Source organism: Pleurodeles waltl, chromosome 4_1 (assembly GCF_031143425.1).
Source record: "Pleurodeles waltl isolate 20211129_DDA chromosome 4_1, aPleWal1.hap1.20221129, whole genome shotgun sequence".
NCBI classification, from domain to species: domain Eukaryota; kingdom Metazoa; phylum Chordata; class Amphibia; order Caudata; family Salamandridae; genus Pleurodeles; species Pleurodeles waltl.
In genome coordinates, this window is record NC_090442.1 from 88,539,371 (window position 1) to 88,564,962 (window position 25,592).

General features: G+C 45.9%; 1 protein-coding gene across 1 annotated transcript in view; it reads right to left on the bottom strand.

Moving 5' to 3' along the window:
* LOC138287019 (olfactory receptor 5J3-like) overlaps positions 1-20,177 on the bottom strand; it is a 48,187-nt gene extending 28,010 nt beyond the window's left edge. Inside the window, exon 1 of the mRNA XM_069227380.1 lies at positions 20,122-20,177. Within this exon, the coding sequence (XP_069083481.1) occupies positions 20,122-20,177 (56 nt within the window). The remainder of the gene's footprint in view (positions 1-20,121) is intronic.
* Between the last annotated feature and the right edge of the window lie 5,415 nt (positions 20,178-25,592).

The window sequence follows — 25,592 nt, forward strand, 5'->3', positions numbered from 1 at the left end:
GGGGTGTTTGGGTGGTGTCACTGTGACTTGGTGCTCTGCATTGGTGAGTACATGATTGGGGGGGGGGGGGTCGCATATGTGTGTGCCCGTAACCTTTCGTCCTCCCCCTCCCGTGTGTCGTAGGTGCAGTACTCACCGTTGTCGTCTGCGCCGGACTTCGTACTCGTGGTAGATGAGAAGGTAGACGAGAGCAGGTAGGATGTTTAATTCGGGTTCCATGCTGTCCTCCGTACTCGTGGAGTGTGTTTTGGTGAGCGTTTTCCCGTTCGTAGTCTGTTTCCGCCGTGTTTTTATCGGCGGTGCTCCCGCCCCGGAAAAGGTGGCGGATTGGTGAGTTATGATAGTGTGGGCGGTACATTGTCTGCCGCCTGCCTGTTGGCGGTGACCGCCGCGCTGTTTGTCTGTACCGCTGCGGCGGTCGGAGTGTTAAGTTGGCGGGCTGTGTTGGCGGTTCCCGCCAGGGTCAGAATTCCATTTTTTGGACCGCCAGCCTGTTGGCGGGTTGGCCGCCGCTTTAACACCGACCGCCAGGGTTAGAATCACCCCCTTTGTGTTTTTGATCCATTTAATTATGCATGTAACAATTAAGTTAGTTTGACTTTATGTCTTGAAGCCAGAATCATATCTTGTGTCCCTTCCAATTTGGCTTCCAACAGGGACTAAGTACAGTAGAACAGTGCTTAAACTTGAATTTATTTACCAGCAAATATGAAATAGCTAATCACTGTATCTGGCCTTTACGGACCTGTCAACGCCCTTTGACTGTGTTAATAGAGCCATGGTGTAGATGTTGCTGCTGAACCTAAGTGTGGAGGTCTCACTTGTGGACTTCCTTTACATGACTCTATGAGAACCTAGAAATGAAGGCTTGGTATGGCCAACTGGGAGATCTTTTGTCTATCCCTTGGGTTGCATCAAGGATGTATCTTGCCCCCCATGCTTTTTATCATTTACATCAACAATGTGTGTCCTGCCTCGGTTAAAGCCACTAGAGATATCACCAAGGATTGACCAAGTGTGTGTTCCAGCGTTGCTTTATGCAGATAATGCGGTGCTGATAACATGCACATCAGGAACCCTATGTCTGTTAGTAGAATCTTTTATATCCTTGAAATTGGGTCTCTGGTTGGCAGAGGTTTGCAACTTGTCCAAGTAGGAACCACAATTCTAGTCAGGGTAAGTCAGAAACACACCCTAAATTAACCTGTGCTCAACCTCTGGTACCTTAGCACAGAACAGTTAGGTTTAACATAAGAGACAATGGTGGTCATTTTGACCTCAGCGGTCTTTTTCCAAGACCGCCGAGGGACCGCCGTGCGGAAGACCGCCAGTGGTTGCGGGCGGCGGGGAAGGTGAGGTTGCTCCACCTCCACCGCCACGCCAACAGAACCCCGCCCAGCGAATCACGTCCTGTGATTCTGTGTGGCGGTGTTCTGTTGGCGGTGTTGTGTCAGCAGAGCAGCCCCCATGGCTCCCGGAGGATCGTCGGACCAGGTAAGTCGATCGTCCGTGAGGGGAGGGTAGTGGGGGGTGTTGTGTGCGTGTGTGTGGGGGGGGGTGTGCGTGTGTGTATGTAGAGGGGGTGTGTGAGTGCGTGTATGCTTGTGGGGTGTTGTGTGTATGGGAATGAGTGCGTGTATGTCTGTAGTTATGTCTGTATGGATGTGTGCGTGTATGTTTGAATGTGGATGTGCGTGTCTGACTGTGTGGATGTTTGCATGTATGTTGGTGTGTGTGCGTGTTTGTGTGTTGGTGGTGCCTGCGTGCGTGTTGTGTGTGTATGAGTGTTGTTATGTTGGTGGTCGGGGTGGGGAGAGGGGTCCTGCCACCTTTGGGGGGTGACAGGGGTGGTAGTGGGGGTCACGGAGGGAGTCGGGGTGACACCTATCAGTACCAGGGAAGGAATTCCCTGGCACTGATAGTGCTTACCGCCATGGATTTCATGGCGGTTTCAAACCGCATGAAATCCATGGCGGTAAGCTGGGTCAAAATACTGGCAGCGGTATGGTGACGGCTGCCGGGCTGGAGACCCCGGTCTCCAGCCCGGCGGGCGGAACGGAGAACCGGCGGATGACCATGGCGGCAACCGCCATGGTTATAATACAAAAAAAAAGACCGCCAGCCTGTTGGCAGTCTTACCGCCGCTTCTCCGCCTTCCACCAGGGTCATAAGGACCCCTAATTTGTAAAATAATTGTGCATCACTTAAATTACATTGACACTGTGAAAAACAGCACAACAACAGCACAAGAAGACTCCACACCAGCTAAGGAAAATAGAGAATATTTATCTGAGTAAAACAAAAAACATCCAATAAAATCCTGAGATATGCAATTTTATAGATTTAGGTGAAATATAGTGCATAAAAGTGCAAAGTGCCAGCTGTGGTTATGTGGTAGTGCCAGACCAGGACAAAGTTAGGAGTTTAGGCTGACTGTGATAGAGCATGTCCTGGATACAGGGATCCACGTAGGCCTGCTGAACATAGTATCATAAATACTGGTGCATGCTTTGCCAGGCTTTGCAGCAGTTCCAGTGAGGACCACAGAGGTCAGAGCTTCTTAAGCACACTTAAGGGTCTAGGATTGGGCATGGACTAGGACTTGATAGGGCAGACTTACAGATGGCGGAGCACGTTGATTAGAAAAAAATTCTTCCCCTGAGACTTCAGAAGACAGGAGGCCAGTCAGTCTGACTTTTGGAGAACTGGGGTTCAAGGATGTAGAGAACTGGTCCGGGCCTTTCACTCCAGACAAGAAGCAGCAGATGCAGGAAAACACAGCAAAACAAGTAGCAAATTGGCAGCCCTTCCTACAGCACAGCACACAGCACGCAGTAGGTAAACACAGCAATGCAATTAGCAGAGAGGCAGTTCTTCCTGGCAGTACTGCAGTTCTCCTTCCTGGCAGTGTCTTTGGCTCCAAAAGAGTTCTGATTTGGTGGGACTAGGGGCCGGTACTTATAACCAAATGTGTGTATGAAGTGGGGGAGATTTCAAAGAGGCCTTGGAAGATCACAAGGTCCCTGCCCTTCTTTTCCTGGCACCAGACACTCTACAGAGGGTTATGTAGCCCCTTCTGTGGGGCAAGGTACAGCCCTATTCAGTTGTAAGTGAGGCAGTGCTAAGCTACGCCCCCTCATCAAGCCAGCTAATGACCCATGAAGGCCCATCAAGTCGCACCCAGTCTACCATTTTGTGTGGCTGTCTAGAGGGAATGCAGAAGACCCTGCTGTCATCCACCTCAGACATATATTTTGAGACAGACAGAAACACAGAATGGTTAAAGTAAGATAATGCTAGCTTTCTGAAAGTGGAATTTTTTGGTTTATAAATTAAAATCCAACTTCATTATAAGTTGTGATTTTAAATTGCGAGTCCAGAGACACCAAACTCCACATTTCTATATTTTCCCAATTGGAAATTACACTTAAAAATATTTTGAAGCAATCCCAATGTTAACCCATGGGAGAGATAGGCCTTGCAGTATTGAAAAATAAATTCAATAGTTTCTCACTACAAGGACATGTTAAACTTAAAAGTACATGTCCAACTCTTTAAATACATTGCCCATAGAGTTACCGGAGGCCTACCTTAGGGGTGACTTCTATGTAATAGAAAGGAAGGTTTAGACCTGGTAAGTGGGTATACCTGCCAGGTCGAAAGGCAGTTTAAAAACTACCCACATTGCCTCTGCAGTGAGACATGCTAACCTCTCTTCATCTAACCACCCTCCCTAAATCATCAATCAGGCCTGGAAGAAGCAAAAAATAACCATCAAGAGGCACTGTTGGAATCAAGAGTGAAACAGACATATGACACCCTTACATGTGCTACCATATTCACTCCCAATTCAAACAGCGTTTAGCGCAGTATCATTAAGTATTGGCCAATCTCCATTCAGGGACCCTTGGCATAATATGCACTAGATTTAATTTCAATGGGTACTCAAAATTAGAAAAATCTCCTAGTACATACCAGACTCAGGCTAATAACTAGAACAGAAATAGACTTCTTTCTGGGGCTTGTTCCCTAGTCATGAGCCACTTCTCTGACAGATTTTGTAGTGTTTGCCCTCTAACCAATGCCACAAAGGAAGTCTACTTGGGTGACAATTTTGTTTGTTATCAGAAACACCACCCAACACAAAGAACTGTGTTTACCTGATCACATGCCTCTTTGATTTAAAATATGTAGGGATGACCACAAGACCAGTGAATACCAGGATCATGGAACACCAGAGCAATATTCAATGCAAGCGTATTACTACAAAAATGTACATCCACTACTCCACTCGAAATCATACATGCAGTGACCCAGGTGAACTACCTTGGAAGCAAATGAATTCTCTGGAAGGTTGACATTGTTCCACAAAGAACAACAATGGGTTTTCTGCTTGGCAACTCACTCTCTTGGCCTCACTGATGATATCCCATGGTGTGAGACAAGACCATATCCCTGTTAGATACTCCTGGCCCATTGGATCGCTCCTGGGCTATGGTTCTCATATGATCATATTACTACTGTATGACTATTTATCGTGAGAAATTATCATCTATAAAAGGACTTCACATATAGAAAAGAAAGAATCATATGGCCTCCACATAACCAGCTTAATGTGTTGTGAAGTTACCAGAAGCCATACAAGTTTGCACATAGAAGATGTAACATGTTTGCTTTTATCCATAAACATCATGGTAATCCTTATTAGCTTAGGAGCTAACAGAACAGCATTTAAAGATGGCTCAATTGACTCACATAGGGCTTTCCCGGATTTCATACTCCAACCATCATAGGGTGTTGCAACATTGGTGATATGACTATATCTATAATAGGGATTTCTATCACACACTAAGATTGTGAACTGCTATTCCCTGCACCATCTCTTCCTTTCTGTTGTCCTTTTTTCCAACATCACTACGTGAGCGGCTGAACATGCGCAGCCTTAACCAATCTGGGGCTGAAAGTGGCACAGCTTATTCATGGCTGCACCTGACATGACATCATCTGTACTCAGCTTGGATGTGACTTCTTATGCGCGGTCACCTGACCACTCAGTTGATCTAAGTTGGTGGCCCGTGTCAGGATAATGTTTATGCTGACACTTAAATAGCATTGTGATGACCTCAGGCCTTACAAATACTATGCCTCCTGTCTGAAATTAATTTTCAGGCTAAGCAGAGACAGGTTGGTTACTGGATCTCATTACATGAGACCACGTGAGTACTTGATATATTTTCCTCAATACAGTTCCCCCGACACTAAGGATCTTATGTTATCTATTGTCGTGCATTTCTATTTTTCAGTGATTGAAGTTACTTTGCATCTGGGGGCATCTTTCTGCTTATGACATAAGGGGTCAGACAGATATATCATACTGGGTAAGACCCCCCCCCCCACCCTTGCTAAAGGGGATATGGTGACCCTTTGGTCTGTTTTAAGGTATTTGTTGTTTATCTTTTGTGTACTGTGGTTTTACAGTTTTTACACTTGTGGTCACCTGCCTGACCTGTTGTTTGTACTAGCACTGATACCTAACAGCGACCTTTTGATGCTTGCTGCACGTAGTGTGAATATCGAATAATGTTGGAAAATGGGTTATTGGTAGGGCAGGTAGGTACCTACACCTAGCAACAAGCCACAAACCTCCACATAAGTACAGTTAGGTCTCAGTAAATTAATCCCAGCTCTACCCTTGGTAGCTTGGCATCGAGCGTCAAGGCTTAACTTAGGAGACAAAGTGTAAAGCATTCAAATATCACAAAACAGTAATTAAATAAAACACAGGAAACAGTTTAAAAATCCAAAACCAATTTATAAAAATAGCTTATATTTTTATCTTTAAATTGACACAAATACGATTAAAATCGGTTCAGGGGAACCGGAGATATGAATTTTTAAAGTATTATTATTTTCTAGCGCTTAGAAACAAAAAGCGCCAATCGGGTCATCTGGTTGCACCAGGACCGGGGCAAAGTCAAACTTTCAGGCCGACCGCGATGGAGCCCTGCTCGGCTACAAGTCGCGGGAGGCCTCGGTTAAAAAGTTACCTTCTGACTTAGTCTCTTTTTTGATGTTTTTCTTCCCCGGGACGAACCTGCCAGTTGGATCCGACCTCCTGGAGCCCTTGCCGCGAAGTCGGTTTCCTCAGTGGTGATTTTTACCTTCGGACATAGTCGTTTTTTCGAGATGAAAATCCTTCGACCGGGGTAAACCTGGATCTTGATCCGACGTCCGTGGAGCCCTTCTCGGATACGATGGCTGGAAGGTCCCGGTCAACTTTTTACGTTCGGACTTAGTCTCTTTTTTGGATGTTTTTCTTTACCGGGACGAACCACGAAGTCAGGCCGGGTCGCGGTTGAGGCAAGCCGGCTAGAATTTCCGCGTCGGGTCGGTCACTTTATGGAGCTTTTTTTCAAAAATTCTCCAATCTTTTCCAAACTTCTGGGGCTTCACCCAGATGTTCTTTTAAGGTTCTTTTGGGGTCCACAGCTCACCCCAAGGGTCCAGAAGTTCTGTGATGGTCCTTGGGAAGTGCGGACTTCAACTCCCAGAATGCACCTGGCGCAAACTCCTTTTTGGCCACTGGACAGTGGTCAGCTGGTCACTTTTTCAGGAGTTGGTGCAGGGGACTCTGGATAGCAATTTTTCACCTGTAGCAAACAGGGAGTCCCTCCTTGAACCAGTGGAAGCCAGGCAAAGTCCTTCTTGTGGTGAAGCCCAAGTGTGCAGCTGGTGCAGTCTTTCTGAGTGCAGGGTCCAGGTGCAGGCCAGGGGTCCAGCAGGGCAGTCCTTCTTCTTCTTTAGTTCCTTTCTTGTTGAATTCTGGAGGGGATCTCTGGCGTGGGTGCAGGTCTGCCAGTTTTATCCTTGCTCCTGGGTGAAAAGCAGGGGTCCCTGGTTCTCCAATCAGGGACAGGGTCGTCCCCCTGTGATGACCACTTCCTGGGAAGTGTGGCAAAAATCCATCCCAGAAGGCAACAGTCTCTAAAAATCCAAAATGGATGAATCTGATTTTTGGAGGAGAGATCTGGCTGAGCCCACCCACTGGTGTGGCTAAAAATCATAAACACACCCCTCTCCTGCCCTCTCCTAATCTAATTAAGGGGGCACCTAGCTGTCTGGGGTTGCAGGATGTGGGGGTGTTGCTGGGTGCTCCAGATGTCCTTCTCTGCCTTTGAAGACCAGTTTGGCAGCCCTCCCCCTTCCTGCCTCACCATCTGCTGAGGGGAGATTCTCTCCCCCAAGCACATTCCTTTGTGTGAAGCCAGGCCACTTCACACCTCATTAAAGTAGCCTGGCAGAAGCTGCTGCAGGCTGGCCAATCAGAGCACAGCAGCAAAAACAATGCAGAGCTGAAATTGGCAACTTTTTAGGTAAAGTCTAAACTTTTTACCTGAACTAGTTATATTAAATCCAACAACTGGAAGGTGTGGGATTTATTATAACAATCAATTTGATACCAAATTATTGGTATGTAACATTTAAGGAGACTTTAAAATTTAAGATAAAGTCTGCCCATTCTAGCCTATGAAGGCCATTTACTTCAATGAGGGAAAAACGAATTTGGCTGTTTTTACCTCACCAGGGCTTATAAATCTATTTTTATAAAGTCCCTGCTTATAGTTACATGGCACCCAGCCCTAGGGGCACATAGGGCACACATTAGGGGTGACTTATATGTAAAAATAAGGTAGTTTAAGACTTTGGAAGTACCTTTAATTCCAAAGTCGAATTTGCATATAACTTTAATTTAAAAGCAGCCAGCAAGGCAGGCTTGCTTTTAAAATGACACTGGGCACCTCAGCAATGCACCTAGGTGTGCACCACCTATGCTGTGGTCCCTAAACCTACATGCCCTACCATATACTAGGGACTTATAGGTAGGTTAACTTAGCCAATTATAATTAGCCTAATTTGCATATCCATTTTACACAGAGCACTGGCCCTGGGACTGGTAAGCAGTACCCAGGGCACAGCCAAGAGTCAGTAACCACCAGTACCTATCCAGAAAGAGTGGGGGTGATCAGGCAAAAAAAAGGACTTTCCTACAGCGACCTATTGGCGCCTACTGCATGTAGGTTGATTATGGCATGCATTACAAAATGTGTCAATCTACATACCTTTGAGGTGACATCTACTACAAATCCTATCTATTTGTTTTAGTTACCGCTTTACAGAATGGATCATACCATAGAGAGTTACTTTTGTCTCTTAGAGAGCACCAACTATTACATACCCTTTTTGGTGTAGGGTAGGGATTTCTGATCCTGATGAGGTCCAAGGATATGGCAGGACCATAGGGCGCGCGAAACATGTTGACATTAATGAATTCACTCTAAAGGCAACCTGGATACATTGAGCCTGGTGGTAGCACTTTGGGGGTCATTATGAGCTTGGCGGTCTTCTGACCGCCAGGGCAAAGGTGGCAGTTTCACCACCAACAGACTGGCAGTGAAGACAGCCACATTATGAGTGTGAAGGGTTGGCCTCTGCCAACCCCCCACATCTCCTCTCATACCCCCAGGGCGGTCGGCCATGAAAAACCTGGTGGAAATGGTACCAGTGACAGGGAATCTCTTCTCTGTCAGCGGCAGATGACTCCCCCACCCCTGCAAGCACAATGCCTCCCCCAAACCCAATCCCCATTCCCACCCGCCGCCACTCCAGGTAGCTCACCCCCTCCACGCATACATGAACACACCCACAGACACCCACATGCACCACACATACACTCATTCACCAACACTGACATACATTCACTCACGTGCATCCATACACACGTTCACCACAGCACTCATACTCGCATTCACCACAACAATCATACTTGCATACACCACAACACTCATACTCGCATACACACAAGCATACACACACATACACACTTACATGCATACACACACTCACTTCTACATTCAGACATGAATACACACATTCATGCACACATGCAGACAACACACACTCACACACACAAAAACACCCCACCATCCCACTGACCTCCCCTGTCAGACAATCAACTTACCAGGTCCGGGCAGAGGGTCATCTGGCACGGAACGGGCCCTTCCACCACCGGCAGTGCCCCGCAATCAGGATACCGCAGGCCGTATTACAGCTCATAATATGGCTGGAAGAGTCCTTTTGTTGGGGATGGGCCTGTGGTGGAACCGCCCCAGCGCCTCCACCTGCCAGCATGACTACTGCTGGATTTCTGCCCAAAATGTGGGGGAAATGCAGCAGTACCCATAATATGCTGGTGGTCTCCAGGCACCCGTATCTTTGGTGGTCTTGCTCAAAGACACCCAAAGTCATAATGAGAGCCTTTATCTTTGTTTTCAAACCCGCTAAGGCAACCATGGCATTAAAGGTTCTTGAGGTACCCCTTAGGCAGTTTTAGCACATGATAATTTTTCTCACGTTCTCACCTCCCTATATAGAACACACAGTCACACATTAGATCATTACAGAATCACTTAATAGATCTCAGAAAAAGTGTCCTCCACAGGGCCCTTCAGGCATTGCAGTGGCCGCCAGATGAGGAGCTCACCCTATGATGAAGCATGACACCCATTTGGGTGTGTGAGGGCACTATTTTATGAGTATAGGGACTCCCCTATAGGTGTGCTTTTTCCAACCTTGCATTCTTCAGTTCCCTTATAGGAACAGCAGCTCCAGTTGTTTATTGATGATATTTCAGAGGACAGGTGTTGGACCTTCATTGACTCCCTGTCTCTCCTCTTGAAAATATATTGTTTAACTTTTCATAAAAGAGACACTCAGTTTTTCCTTTTCAGATCAAAACATTACAGACAATAACCATTTTCTGAATTACCCTTTGGCTCTGTCTGTCTGTCTGAGTGCTGTAGGCAATCCTCAATTCACAAAAATGGATGAGAATATATAAATAAAGTCAGAGCTGTGATCTTATATGAATCATGAAGAGATTCAATGGAGTGAAGTGACTCATAATTATCAGGTTTACTACTACCAAGGCAACATTCAATCCCAAAGAGGGCAGAATGACCATATCTGTAGTGATTGTATTCCACAGCTCAGAATACTATGGAGTAAAGTGACTCATTGTAACTGTCAGATCAAATACAACACTCAATCCCTATAGATAGTAATGCCAGGATATATGTAGCAATGACATTTCACAGCAAAGGTAGTTAGAGCAAAAGTTTTAAACACTATGCCATTTTCTGCTTGTCTGATATTGACTTTATGCATATGTATTGGTATTAAACCTATAAAGTGCAGTCCTCAGTGTATTAGTTCTACCACTGTTGTCCCAAAGTTCTGTGTAATATTTGCTGCCAAACCAAATTCTTGAGTCCATGCAAATCCTTAAAGTCTCTAATGCAAGATTTGCACAATCATCCTCATTTTATGATGTAACAATTGTTTCCACTGATGCCTGTGCATCCTGACCATCAATCTTATTAAAGGACTGTTATCCCTCTATATGGGATATGTGTGCTTCAACTATGGAGGAGGTGTATATAGTTTAGCTGAGTGTGTTAAATAATATGTGTGTAATAGTTGAAATCCTTTCCACTTTGTTAATCTGGGTGCATGGAAAAGTTGCAATCACCGAGCAATGGGGACTGACATAAAGGCTACATCATTCAGGTCTATTTTTTAGCTTACAAAAATTGAACATTTATATGATTACAGCATATGAATTTCATACAGTGGGCACCCATGACTTAGGTTCTTCACAGGTTACACCTTACAAACAAAAGCTTCCATTTCAAATATATTTAGGAGCACATTGTATAATTCAAGGAGCCACACAAAGCTGAAAAATGTTTGAGCTTGTCTACTCCTGCAAGGGGGGTGGATAACATGCATCCCTAGCATTAATGGTACTTTATTTACAACTTATAAATCTCTAAGTAATATTAATTTAACATTTCATGTGTAGTTATAGATTCTCTTCCTCATCTTGTCCTAAATTCAATTGTATACATATCCTCTTCCCACCTAAGAATACATAAACGATTCCAATGTAAAACACCTATTAGTCATTATTATACCATAGTTTACATCTATCCATAGTTCAGTTTACAAATGCACGCAGCATACAATTGAATGTATTTGTTAGAAATCAGAGTGTTATAAGGAGAAGATGTATTTCAAGGAATGGATGTCATTAAATTTGCATTAAAAAACCTGGAAGTTTGTGCCTGAGCAGTCTGTGGTGGGTGGGGCATCAGAGTTACTAATGATTAAAGTCAAGTTAAGGGACTTTCAGGTTATGAGTGGCAGTTGGAGGCTTCGGAAGAGGTTAACTTCCCTAGTGAAGGTGCCTAGCAATTTCTTATGTTGTATTGGCTCCTTCGCTATCACTTCAGTTTGTTCACCATATTGTGATCCTCAGCTTTTTTTGTTTTGTTTTCCATTTCAGTATCTTGACCGTTTTGTCTGAACTCTTACTTGCTTCTGGATAATAATTTGTTTTTTTTGCTGACCTGTTCACCAGACTGTGATCAGACTCAATAACCATTTCATTTATTGCCCAGTGATACCTCAAAGTGCCCCCTTTGGATGCCTAACTAGAGAGCTTCTCTGAATTAGAGCTCTTAACTAAGTTGAATGGTACTCCAAGACATTCTGTTTGAGTTTGCCCTGTTGCTAGGATCCATGGAATGTTCAGTCCTATTATTAGAGTTTAAGGTTGAGGATTGAAAGAAACCTGCAATAACATGAATATATTTCTTGTATGGTAGCCTCCACTTTCATGGTTTTTATTAGAAATTGAGTCTTTGGTTGGCAGTCAGGTTACCCCATGTCCAAGCAAATACTCTCACTCTAGTCAGGGCAAAGGAGAAACACACATGGTTAACCTCCACCCCCCCCTTGGTAGCTTGGCACGAGCAGGCAGGCTTAACTCAGAAGCAATGTGTAAAGTATTTTTACCAACACATACAGTAATACCGTGAAAACACTACAAAATGGACACCACAACAGTTTAGAAGAATAGGTCATATTTATCTACATCAACCAAGATCAAAATGATACAAATCGCTTTTGTTGAAGGAAGTGAGGCGTCAGCAAGATAATCCCTGGCAGGAGCCCTTTAAATTTGAAGCTTGCGCTCCCGCTTCGCGGGAAGCGCGTCTGTTGGAGGAGGGGTGGCTGCAGCAAGACAACCAAGGGCAGGAGCCCTTTAAAACCGAGCTCCCGCTCCGCGGGAAGTGCGTTTGTTGAAGGAAGGGAGGCGTCAGCAAGATAATCCTGGGTAGGAGCCCTTTAAATTTGAAGCTCGCGCTCCCGCTTCGTGGGAAGTGTGTCTGTTGGAGGAGGGGCTGCGGCAGCAAGACAACCAAGGGCAGGAGCCCTTTAAAACCGAGCTCCCGCTCCGCGGAAAGCGTGTTTGTTGAAGGAAGGGAGGCGGCAGCAAGATAATCCCGGGCAGGAGCCCTTTAAATTTGAAGCTCGCGCTCCCGCTTCACAGGAAGCTCGTCTGTTGGAGGAGGGGCGGCGGCAGCAAGACAACCAAGGACAGAAGCCCTTTAAAACCGAGCTCGCGCTCCCGCTCCTCGGGACGCGCGCGGGCAGCGCCCAGGCGAAGCCCGGGCCAAGGGCCGGCCTGTCCTGCGCCCGTCAGCACCTGGCAGAGGCTGGCCTGGGCCACCCCCCTGACATTTTTTTCTGCAACTACAGCTTTGGGCACCTACATAGGGTAAGGACACGCTCTCCACCAGGCTGACTCTCCCGTGGACTTTATGATCCAGTGTGCTACTGGGCCGCAAGGAGACGCTTAAGGACTCTGAGCTACAGCTGGTGTTGGTTCTGTGGACGGGGCAGGAACCCTTTTTATAACTCCCTCGCGCCGCCGCCGGGTGCCCCTTAAAGCCCAGAGGAGGCTGGGCAGAGCATTCCCTGTCGATATCTGGTTTAGAGATTTGCATATATTTTGCCGTGACTAGTGAAGAGTGTCCAATATAGTAACCCCATATGCATAATGGGGAAAAGAAAGCAAAATTAAATAGGGAACGGTATCAACATAAAAACCCAGAGAAGCACTTATACGATTACTAATTATCTTACAGATGCAATGGGGAAAATTAATGAAGAAATTATTAACGCCGAAGCACGATTAGTGGCGACAAAAAATGTCTTACAGGAGGCCATCACTGAAGTGAGCACGGAAGCTGTAGGTTTAATTTCTGAATTAAAATCTCCAAAGGAAAAATCCACTGGGGTGGATCCTAGATTTTCCTAGGCCCTTCACTACCTACAGATACAATAGAAGTAATTGATCCATCAAATAGTATAGACGACCAAATTTCTTCACCTCCAGAGAAAAAAAGAAGTAGTCAGATCACAAAAGCTAAGCTTATGTCACCACCCCCACAGTTCCCTAAGGGTAGCAAAATAACCACTGAAATGCATGGGGGTCATTCAGTAGTAGCATTATCAGATAATGATGGTCCCTTACAAAAACGTATGGAAACTCTTTTTAATTAATTGCATGGTAAGTTATATCATATAGAATCAAAAGTATTGCTAGAATTCAAGGAAATAAAAGAACGCATAACTAAGATAGAAGTAAGTGTTAATTCAATGACTAAAGCGAAAGTTTTGTCCCTTGGCAGTGACACTATATTAAATGAGAGTCAAGCGGCCATAGATATAAGGAACAGTGCAATGACAGGGAAAGCAGATTTTAATAAAAGAAGTATGGAATATCGGTACCCCATACAGGAAGAAATCCCCCAGTCGAAGCTACCTATGATTAATAAAAGGGAGCAATTGGATAGAAATCATAGGTGCCAGTCTTTGAGTAGAAATAGACCTGTGAAAGAGGTACTACAACTACCGCCAGATGCTACTCCATAAACAATCATTCTTAAAAATGTTCCCAAATTGGGGCCAAATACTGTTGAGACCTGGCCAAATTTACGCAACAAAGTAGTACACTGGATGTCAGAGAATATATGTACACCAGATAAACTGTTTTGTGAAATTTTATATGCAAGGAGGGTTGATTGGGTGGGTCATTTGGAGGAAGAAGAGGGAGACTGCATTGTGGTCAATTTCCGTAATCCTCGCTTTGTGGGTCAATTACTAGTGGACTTGGATATAAGACATCGAACTGGCAAAAACCTGAGAAGGGAGATTATGGCTGTCCCACTAGGATATTTTTATAGAATGATGGATACCTCAGGTACAAGAGACATAGGGGCTACAAGGAATATACCCAGTAATTTGGTCAGGCATAACAAACTAGAATGTTCCAATCGATTCGCTCCCCTGAGTAACATGGAGGATTTGGACTGACAGCAGGAGGACATGAGTAGAAAAGAGATTGTGCTATCTGACAAAATACAACCTATCACTGTAATGCCCAAATTAAAATCTTTAAGCTGTAATGGTGATGTTGAGCCAGATGGGAGGTCCCTAGCAAGATACTCAATTATACTCATGTCGTGGAATATAGCTGGAGTAAAAACGAAAATGGTTGAGAAGGAATGGCAGACCATAATAAACTCATCACTTATAATCTGTCTACAAGAGACATGGCATACGGGATCCTTTTTTATTGAAGGTTATACCATATTCTCCACACCAGCTTCTGCCTCAGCCAGTGGTAGGGCAAAGGGAGGATTAGCAATACTGATCTCAACATTGGTACCGTATACATTGGTGAAATCCCCCCTTGATTCCCCTTACTATCAGTTCTTATATTTTCGGATAGATGGAATTTTAGGAATTGTACTAATAAATTATTACAATAATAAATTTGATGGCACCAATAGAGTAGTGGCATCGACCCTCCAGGATGATTTACAGATCTTTATAAATGATATAACTTCTAGTTATACAATAATATGGGCTGGAGATTTTAATATTGGGACATGCCAGAACACCATAGGAAAGACATGTGGATTTATTGACGATGGGGGAAGCGCCCAAACGCACTTTTTGCACAATAATTATGGAACTGTACTGAATGAAATATTATCTAGATATGATTTAGAATTGACACAACAAGATGGGCTTAATGGAATGAAGCTTCCAACGTTTATAGGAAGAGGCCATTTTTCATTAATCGGGCATATATTAATTTCTAAGAGTAACATAGATATGGTCGAATCTCTGAAGATTGAGCCAACCATCTATAGTGATCATCACCCCTTGTTACTTTCTATGAGATTAGCTAAACCTTTTAATATAGGTGAACGATTAGCAACAAATATAGGAATAAGAAGGGAAAATGGAATTGTAATCAAATGGACTGGGGTAAATGAAATAGATGTGATGAAAAAAGTTGTGACACAACACCGTCAAGAAATGTTCACATGTACAGAATACAATCAAAGTCCAAATGAGATTCTAGGATCTTTTAACCAGCTTAGAAACGCCATCGCAGGAAGCTTAGTGAGAACATTGGGGAATAAAAAGAGAGGAAAAGTGGGGTGGTTTGATCATAATTGTTCATTAGCAAGCCAGGAATTAAAACAAGCCCTGCAGACTCGACCAAGAAATAGGTAAGAAGTAATTATTAAACGCGCGAGCTACAAACATGCACTTATGACCAGGAAGGCACAATTGAGAGCTAGGGCATGGGCTAACCTTGAACAAGCAACGATACTAAGAGACAGTACTCTATTCTGGAAAACTATCAACCAACCATTCCTAAAAAATAGTGATGCTCTTGAAATAACAGTACATGTTCCATCATCGGAATGGCTTCCTAATTTTGGCTTAATTTTTAACCCAGATAATCTGACCATTCGCTCTTCGAATACTGGGATAATTGAGATCAAGCCACCCTTCTTGAAACCAGTTAGTTTAGGGGAAGTGAAATCTGCTATAGGAAGATATTTGAAAGGGAAGGCACCGGGCCCTGATGGGGTGCCAATAGATGCCTATTTGACACACGTCGATCTATGGTGCCCTATTTTGACCCAAGTTTTTATGAGTGCGACAAAGGGATATATTTTAACATCATGGACCGAAAGTATAATTGTACCTATTTTCAAAAAGGGAGATAGAGGTGACCCCAAATGTTATCGACCAATTTCACTTTTAGATACCTCTGTCAAATTGCTGGGAAGAGTACTCCTAGAAAGACTAGAGTTATGGGTAACCAACAATCATATACTCTCAGAGGCTAAATTGGGATTTAGACCTGGGGTTGGTACTCTCGAACACTGTTTAAATCTTAACTTAATAATAAGTAAATATACAATAGCAAGGAAGGGTCATGTGTTCCTTTGTTTCGCAGATCTTAGCAGCGCTTTTGATTTGGTGAACCATGCAAAGCTGTGGAAAATCTTAATAGACATGGGTGCGCCCTCAGATATAATAAGCTTCTTGGCGCAATTATACAACCATTTAACAGCGAGGGTGAGATATGGAAGAAATGGCGAGTGTACCCCAGGTTTTAGGATAGGGAGAGGAATACGCCAAGGTTGTGTTTTAGCGCCCCTTTTATTTTCCCTTTATATAAATGGAGTAGATGCCCACCTAAAAAATATAGGAATTGATACCCCTAAAATAGGAGAATGCTCTATCCCAGTCCTTTTATAAGCAGATGATGCAGTACTGTTGTCACGAACTGCAAATGGGTTGCAGCGGCTAATCGATGGCTTTGTGGAATTTATGGAGGAAAGAGATATGTTGTTGAATATGAGCAAAACTGTTGTAATGACTTGCGGACAGGGAAAGGCCAGGAAGAAAACACATTTCCTCAAGGGCCATACATGTGAAGAGGTGAATGGATTCACATACTTGGGTATACAGTTTTCTAATATGGGTCATTGGAAACAACATATAGAAATTATCAAGATGAAGTATATTAGGACAACTGAGACTGTTTTTAGATTTTCAAAAAAAATTGGTAACAAACCCCTTAGGGAAATGTTGCAGATTTACAAAAGTAAATCAATTAGCAGCATTACGTATGGTTCTGCCCTTTGGGGTCTGATGCCCGAGATCCATTCATTACAAGTGCTATAGAATACATTTTTCAGTAGATTACTTGCAGTCCCAAATACCACCTCCACATTTATGGTACATAAGGAACTGGGCTGCCCTTATGTGGAAGATCGAATATATACTAATGTGTTGTTGGCCTGGCATGGCATCTGGTCTAAAGAAGGAACGCAATTTACCCAAGAGATTATTAAAGATTGCCTTACATTGGAATATTGAGATAGAATCCCTTGGTTCATGCATCTAAGAGATTTGTTGAAAGGTATAAATCTAGCTCCAAATTTGGACAACCCAGGTATTATACTCCAATTCAGCAAGAAAGAATTGAAAAACCAATTAATGGCATGGAGGGATAATGATAGAGAAAATAGAGAATGCAGGAAATCAACAGTTGCACTTTATATGACTGAAACTAACGAGGTAATGCCAAATTACTTACTGACAGTTGCAAACATACAGGATAGATTTTATCTGACTCGAATGCGCTTTAGAACGTTGCATTTTTTGGTAGCTTTCCCAAAGATAAGGACTTGGAGTAAAAACCTACCGAAGTGCCCCTGTGCGGGACGATTTGCACAATCTACAATGCACTTTATTATATCCTGTAAATTTTATCATGATATTAGGAAACATATTTTTAAACCTTTATTTGCTATTAACAAACTATTTTATTGTAAAGAAGCTTTTAACTCTTTATGTAAATTGGATACTAACGAGAAATGTGATGCAGTAGCAAAATTTATCCTATATGCCATTGAACAAAGAAAAAAGCTGTCAGATTTAGAAAACCTCCGGCATGAGAATGAATAATCGGCTAACTTGTCGCAGCAAAGGTTTTTTTTTTGTTTTTTTTTTTTTGTTAACGTTTGTTTTTTTTTTTTCTGGAAGTATTTTATTGTACATTATTATAATTTTTAAAGAGATTGTTTATCTTTTATGGAGTAAAATCTGAATAAAGATTGATTTTGAATTTGAATTTGAATTTGATACAAATCTAATACACAGGTTAAAATATGAATTTTCGAAAGAATATGGCCCATATTTATACTTTTTTAGCGCCGCATTTGTGTCGTTTTTTGACGCAAAATCGGTGCAAACTTACAAAATACAATGGTATTTTGCAAGTTTGCACCGATTTTGCGTCAAAAAACGACACAAATGCGGCGCTAAAAAAGTATAAATATGGGCCTAAGAGTCTTACTCCATAGAAAACAATGGAAATTATGATTTTGCAAATAGTTCCTGGTTAGCATAAAAAATAAAGCCACACAGGAGAGTGTCCATCGGAAAAGGCAGCGATGCGTCAATTGCTTCCTCACAAGGGAAGCCGTGCGTCTTTTCTTACCTGGTCAGGTAGGCAATGCATTTCTCCTGTGCAAGAGAGCAATGAGTTAATTTCTGGACGGGGCACCGTGGATCCGCACAGTGTCAGGTTGACTTTGACGCCCAGGGACGATGTGTGGAAAATCCTTTCACACGGTGTTAGAAAACTGCGCTGAGTGGGGTTTGTGTCATTATCAGCAGCTGCAAGCAAGTGTTGTGCGTTGTTTCTCCAGCTGCGATGTGTTGATCTTCCAGCTGCGATGCAGGTGAAGCATCGATTTTAGCCGCAAAGCTGGTGGCCTGTCTTTTATCAGCCACGTTGCGGATGATGCATCAGAAATGTCCCCGAACAGCGTTCTGTGCATGCATTTTCAGCTCTTGCCAACTTCACCCAGGGACTAGATAGGACACCACTTGGCAGGGCAGGAGTCTCAGCTGAAAGTCCATATGTTAGCAGAGGAAGCCTTTGATGGCCCTGAGACTTCAAAATAGGAGGCAAGCTGAATTCAAGCCCTTAGATATTCTTCACAAGCAGGAATATACCACAAAATCCAGTCTTTGTCCCCTTTCACAGGCAGAAGCAGCAACTGCAGGATAGCCCAACAAAGCACAGTCACAGGCAGGGGCAGCACTTCTCCTCAGCTCTTCAGCTCTTCTCCTTGGCAGAGGTTCCTCTTGGTTCCAGAAGTGATCTGGGGTTTTGGGTCCACTACTTATACCTCTTTCTGCCTTTGAAGTAGGCAAACATCAAAGGAAAGTCTCTGTTTTTACAGGATACTGCCTTGCCCAGAACAGACCTGAGACACACACCAAGGGGTTTGAGACTACATTGTGTGAGGGCAGGCACAGCCTATTCAGGTGTAAGTGACCACTCCTCCCTCCACTCTAGCGCAGATGGCTCATCAGGATATGCAAGCTACACTCTAGCTCCCTTTGTCTCACTATCTAGCGGGGATTTACAAACAGCCCAACTGTCAAAGTTACCCAGACAGGAAATCCACAAACAGACAGAGTCACAGAATGGTTTAAGCAAGAAAATACCTACTTTCTAAAAGTGGCATTTTCAAACCAACAGTCTAAAATACAATTTTACTAACAGATATATTTTTTTAATTCAGTTCAGGGGCATGGCCAAGAAGGCGGCATGCTAGGACGCGTTTGTCCGAGCTCCGCCGCCCTGGCCCTCTGGATAGCTGCCTGGTCTGCTAAGGGGGTCGCACTGAGGCCCCCCAAAAGCTCCAGACGCCGCCGTGGACCGCGCACTACCCCCTGAGGGCTCCGGGGTGCGCCAGGCGGCTTTTGGCCAGCGGGAGCCGGTGGAGCGCTGAGGCGCGGCCTGTACCGAGGTGCGGCATGGGCGGCCGCCTATGCCGATGGGAGGATTTTTTCCCCGGCAGCTCGCCTGCCTTAGTGCCTGATGGCTGAGAGCCGGGGAGGCTCGCTCCCCCTTCCTATTTCCCACTTCTGACATTTTGGAGCCCTCACCCTCTCAGGGTGGCGCGGAGGGCCTGGGCCCAAGGACTTTAGAGTTGTGGGCGCGGAGGGCTCCCCTTCCGAGTCAGTGCTGCATGAGGCTAGAAGCTGGTTCCTCCATATTGACGTGCCCTGCAGCAGGAGGAATAGAGGCCCGGGATCCCGGTCAGGGACAGGAGAGGACATCGCGTCGCTACGGTGGTACCCCACGCCCCCCCATGAAAGCAAGCAAGTGTGGGCCCAGGCAGTCATCGTGATTTGGAACGTCACAGAGGAGGATAACGGGGTACTGGTCTCGGGTAGTGGCCCGATCAGAGAAGGCCCCCATGTTTGCCAGGGAGGGCGGGCTTGGCATAAGAAGGCAGAGGATTTAAAGCTCACGTGCGGCAAGAGCTGCTTTCTGGGTGCGGGTTCCAGACATAGAAGTTGCCGTGCATCCCCGAGCCCGCTGCTACTGGTGGAGGTGTTGTGGATACGTGGGCAGCTGATCCGGCAATCTGCGCCTGGGCCGCTGAAACATGGCGACGGCTAAGTCTAAGCGAGAGCGGTCAGTGAAAGACATGCTGGCAGGTGCCCGTTCGATTGTGAGTGGCATGACCGAAGACTCACCGGCGACAAGACTTACAGAAGGTCGCCTGGAGGTGGACTCTGATGGTGGCTCGCCAGTCACAAATGTTTTTTGACCTACCTTTTTGACTCACTCCGTAGCGATATATAGGACTTGCGACTGGACATATCCCAGGAGGTGAAGGAGTTGAGAGGAGAGGTGTCCTCCTTGGGAGGGCGTGTCTCGCAACTGGAGGATGGTGAGATTCCTCGGGGTGAAGAACTAGCGGGCCTGCAGCAGGAGGTTGTCCGTCTCTGAGAGCAGCAAGAACATCTCCAGCTGGCAGTCGAGGATCTGGAAAACCGCTTGAGGAGACAAAACATCCGCATCAGGGGGGCCCCGGTGGGGACGGAGAAGGAGGACATCGGGGACTATGTGAAGGGCCTGTTTTGTTCTCTACTTGGCCCGGATGAGACACAGGAGATAGCCCTGGATAGAGTGTATCGAGTTAGCCGAGGTGGCGGCCCCGGGGACGGCCCCCCGGACATCCTGGCCTGCCTTCACGACTTTGTCCTCAAAGAACAGATTTTGCAGCGAGCCCGCATTCTTCAGAAGGTACTCTTTAGAGGACATGAACTTCAACTATTCCATGACCTCTCTGTGCGTACTTTGCAAAGGAGGAGAGAATTCAGACCGATCACAGAACACCTCCGGGCGCACAACGTTTCTTATTTTTGGGGTCACCCATTCCGCCTGGTCTTTCACTGGGAGGAGCAGCTCCGGCAGGTGACATCTACTGTGGAGGAGGCCCGGATCCTGGGCTTGGAGGATGAATCCAAGTGTCGAGTGAGGGGTCGGCCTTGTCGGGGGAGGGCTGCCCCCGTTGGCGACGAAAGGAGAAGAAGCGGAAACTGCAGTGTCCGTCTGCCTCGGAGCTGAGATCGGAGAGGGAGTCCGCTCGGAGTAGTGTGGCAGCTGGAACTTCGGTGTAGAGAAGAGAGCTCGGAGGTGTCCTGATTGGTGGTTGACCTTGCTGCCAACGTCGTGTCGGCCGTTGGAGGGGGTCAGGGCGGCGGGGGTGTAGGACGACGATTACCACACATGGCTGGTTCTACTGCCCTCTGGAGACTTTTCCTCGTGAGGAAGGATGTGCGAGGACTTATATGTTTTGTGCACCTGTTGTGCGTAATGGTTGATTGTTGCTGGGTTTCCCGGCGGGACTGGCATTTAAATGGAGATTCTCCCAGGGCTTGTGGTTATAGGTGGAGTAGATCTGGCAAGGGGATTTTCTTCCTGCACTTTCTCCTCCTCTTTGCTTGTGACTTTTAACTTAGCCCATGCTTATTAAATTTATGAGCTTGAATGTTCGGGGGCTTAATAATCCCACCAAGAGGCTCGCCGTCTTGTCCACCTTAGAGAGCTCAGGCTGTCACATATGTCTGCTTCAGGAGATGCATCTCGTCCGAAAGACACCTTTCGCATGTGCTCTAGGTGGTTCCTAGGCAGTTTTGGTCCTCGGTAGCAACAAAGCACGTGGGGGTGGCGATCCTATTGGCGCGCTCATTTCCGGGAGAGGTAGTGTCCAAACTCCATGAGATACAAGGGAGGCTTCTGGCCATGCGACTGAGATTGGGGGGCTTTTCCTTCACTAATGCCTCTTTGTACGCGCCTAACTCTCAGCAGGAAGCTTTCTTAAAACAAGCCTTAATTCTGCTGTTGCAGTTCCTAGATGGCACCATTCTGGTCGGGGGCAATTTCAACTTGGTGATGCGACTAAGACATATGCTTGCCTAGACCTCTTCCTGGTCTCGCAGGAACTTCTATCCCGGATTAGGGACTCTTTGATTGAGCCTCGGTCTCTTTCGGACCACGCCCCTGTTACTGTGGTCGTCTACACGAATACGGAGCAAGTGAGTGCGGCGGGTTGGCGGTTTAGGGACTCATTGCTTCAGAACGCTGTAACAGTGCAAGAGATCTGCAAAGTTATAATAGACTACCTCGACCGGAATGACGACGGGACCACTGGCGAGGCGACGCTGTGGGAGGCACTGAAGGCTGTCATTAGGGGGGAGGTGATGTCGCTCTCGGCTAGAGATTACAGGGCAAGGAGACTCCTTAGAGCAGATCTTGAACGGCGGGTGGGCGAGCTGGAGCGCTCACATAAACACACCGGGGCACCAAGAGTCTGGCGCGAGCTTGAGAAAGTAAGGAAACAGCTGAAAGGGCTGGACTGGGACAGGGCAGAATATGTGGTGGCGCGCCTCAAACATAAGTACTATGTGGGTAGTAATAAGTGTGGGAAGTTACTGGCGCACATGTTGCGAGCACAGCAAACGGCATCAATGATACGAATGGTTCGCTCTTCCTCGGGGGCCGAAGCACACACAAGTGACCAAATAGCGGACTCCTTTGCGGAGTTTCATCAGGCTTTATATCAGGCTGAGGAGCCCGTTTTTTCTTCTCCAGAGGCCTTTCTAGAGGGTGTAGCAATTACGCCTATGCCGGAGGGGGATTTGGCTTCTTTGGAGCAACCTATAAGGGCGGAAGAGGTTATATCAGCATATTCACGCCTGAGCTGGACGGCTTCTCTGCACTCTTTTATAAGACCTTCTGCGTGGAACTCGTCCCAGTCTTGGTGCGACTTTTTTATTCCTTTCGATGCTCGGGGGCCCTCATGCCTAGTGTGCTTGATGCCACTATTGTGGTAATTCCGAAGCCGGGAAAGGACCCCGAGGATTGCGCTTCATACAGTCCTTTCTCGCTCCTAAATATCAATGCTAAACTGTTTACAGGCATATTGGCGCATCGTCTAAACTACTATATGCCAGGCTTGGTTGATCCGGATCAGGCGGAATTCATACCGAGTCGACAGTGTAACGATAATACCAAACGATTGCTCCATTTATTGGACAAAACGGAACGCTCTAGAAGGAAGGCGCTTTTCCTCTCTATTGACGCTGAAAAGGTGTTCAATAGGGTTCATTGGCCATACCTGTTTAAGACGCTAGAGCGTTTTGGGTTGGGCCCTGGTTTCATGGCTTGGATTCGATGTATCTACCGAGCGCCCCGTGCGGCGGTACAGGTTAACGGGATGCTCTCTTTGCCATTTTTGATTCAAAGAGGAACACGGCAGGGGTGCCCCCTCTCGCCACTTTTGTTTGCTTTGTATATGGAACCTTTGGCTCAGCAGCTTCGTGATGACCCTCGGATTGTGGGCGTTAAGTTTGGGGGAGATAGGCATCTCATCTCATTATACGCGGATGATGTGATCCTTACCTTGGCGGAACCTACGACCTCGCTGCCTGCGCTAATGCAGGTACTTGAGGAATTTGGTTGGGTCTCGGGTTTCCGAATCAATATGCTAAAGTCGCAGGCTATGAGTAGGTTTATCAGCGCTGAACACGAAAAGGATTTGAGGGACCGATTCCCCTTTATATGGTCTTCCTCAAAGCTTCCATACCTGGGGGTGGAGTTGGGTCCTACACTTGCCTGTACAGCGTCGTTGAATTATATGAAGCTGACGCGGGAGGTACTGCGTGATCTGGAGAGCTGGGAGAGGCCTAAATTGTCCTGGTTGGGCCAGGTGGCGGCCGTCAAGATGACCATCTTGCCGCGAGTATTGTGTGTATTTCAGGCACTGCCGGCGGATCCCCCGCTGCGAACAATAACAGCCCTTCAGACGGCGGTCCTAAGATTTATATGGGAGGGGAAGGCGGCGAGGCTGTTCCTTGCCTCCTGAGATACTTTCAGGCCGCACAATTGCATTTCCTACTGGAGTGGAACCGCCCATCCTCCGAGAAGCACTGGTGTTTCTTGGACCAGGCGGTGGCTGGCTCACATATTTGGAAGGAGCCCTGGTTGAAGAGCCGCCACAGAGCCCGTGGGTTGTACGTGTCCCCGGTCACGGAGGTGTCGATGCGGGCGTGGGACAGCATGGCCAGTCACTTGGGCCTGACGACCTTTCCGTCCCCAATGACCCCTCTGGGTGCGAATCCTGATTTCGGTCCGGCCCTACAAGTCGAGGCGCTTCGTCGTTGGCATGCAGGGGGTTGTAAAAGGGTGGGCTGTTTCTTTGATGAACAGGGTGTGATCCCCTTTGACCAGATGAGGGAGACATATGGCTTGTCGGAGGCAGACAGGATGATGTACTATCAGATACGACATTGGGCCCTGTTGCCTGCCAATAGATAGGCCCTTAACACCATTTGAAAAATGGATTATAACAAAAAAGGATGATAAGCGATTGATCTCTATGCTTTATGCTCTCCTGCAAGGGGGGGTCCAACTGCCCAAAACTAAGGGTCAGCTGAGATGGGAGAGGGAGCTAGAGAGAGAACTCTCAGAGGAAGAGTGGGAGAGCATCTTTTACAGAACACATCACACTGCTTATAATGCGGCAGGAACAGAGTCAGCTTATAAAGTGGCATCCTACTGGTACTATACTCCGGCAAGGATCCATGCCTGGGATCCAGTTAAGTCAGAATTGTGTTGGAGAGGGTGTGGAATGTCCGGTTCTCTCATCCACCTCCTATGGCACTGCCCTAAGCTCCATCGGTATTGGGAGAGTATATTAGATACTCTTGACTCGGATTTCGATACTCATATACCTAGATTTCCTGTGTTCATCTTGCTGGGCATTCCCAATGTGCTTACCTTCCCTTTGAGGTCAATGAAGGGTAGACAGATGGCCTTAGCATTAAATGCAGCCATACAACTGTTGTTGAGTAGGTGGGGGTCCGATCAGGTCCCGACGCTAACACTATGGCTTCATAAGCTATGGTTTATTCTCGCCATGGAAAAACTTACCCTGTCCTCATTGCAGAATAGTGAAGATTTCAAGGAATTGTGGCAATCATTCTTACAAATACTGTCAACGGAGTTCACAGCACTAACATGCCCAACTTATTTGAGGGTTTTGAAGCTGATTTAAGGGTGGAGAAAAGGGTGTGCTATGCTTGCTCATACCCGGGGCCATAACTACGCAGATACAAGTCCTGGGGAAGTACAATATTGAAATGACTTTGTAAGCCACCTGTGGGGAAACTATGTTCGATGCTTTATTTACGTTACTTATTTAGGTTTTCCTTGTCTTACAGATTTGCATAGAGCACATTGTATGTTATTGCAATGGTCTTATCATGTAGTGTTGCATATGCATTGTTTATAATTGAAATACAAATAAACAGATTTGATCCATAAAATTCAGTTCAGAGACCCCCAACTCCATATTCCCCTCTGCTCTCAAAGGGAATCTCCACTTTAATAATATTTAAAGGCAGCCCCCGTGTTAACCTATGAGAGAGCT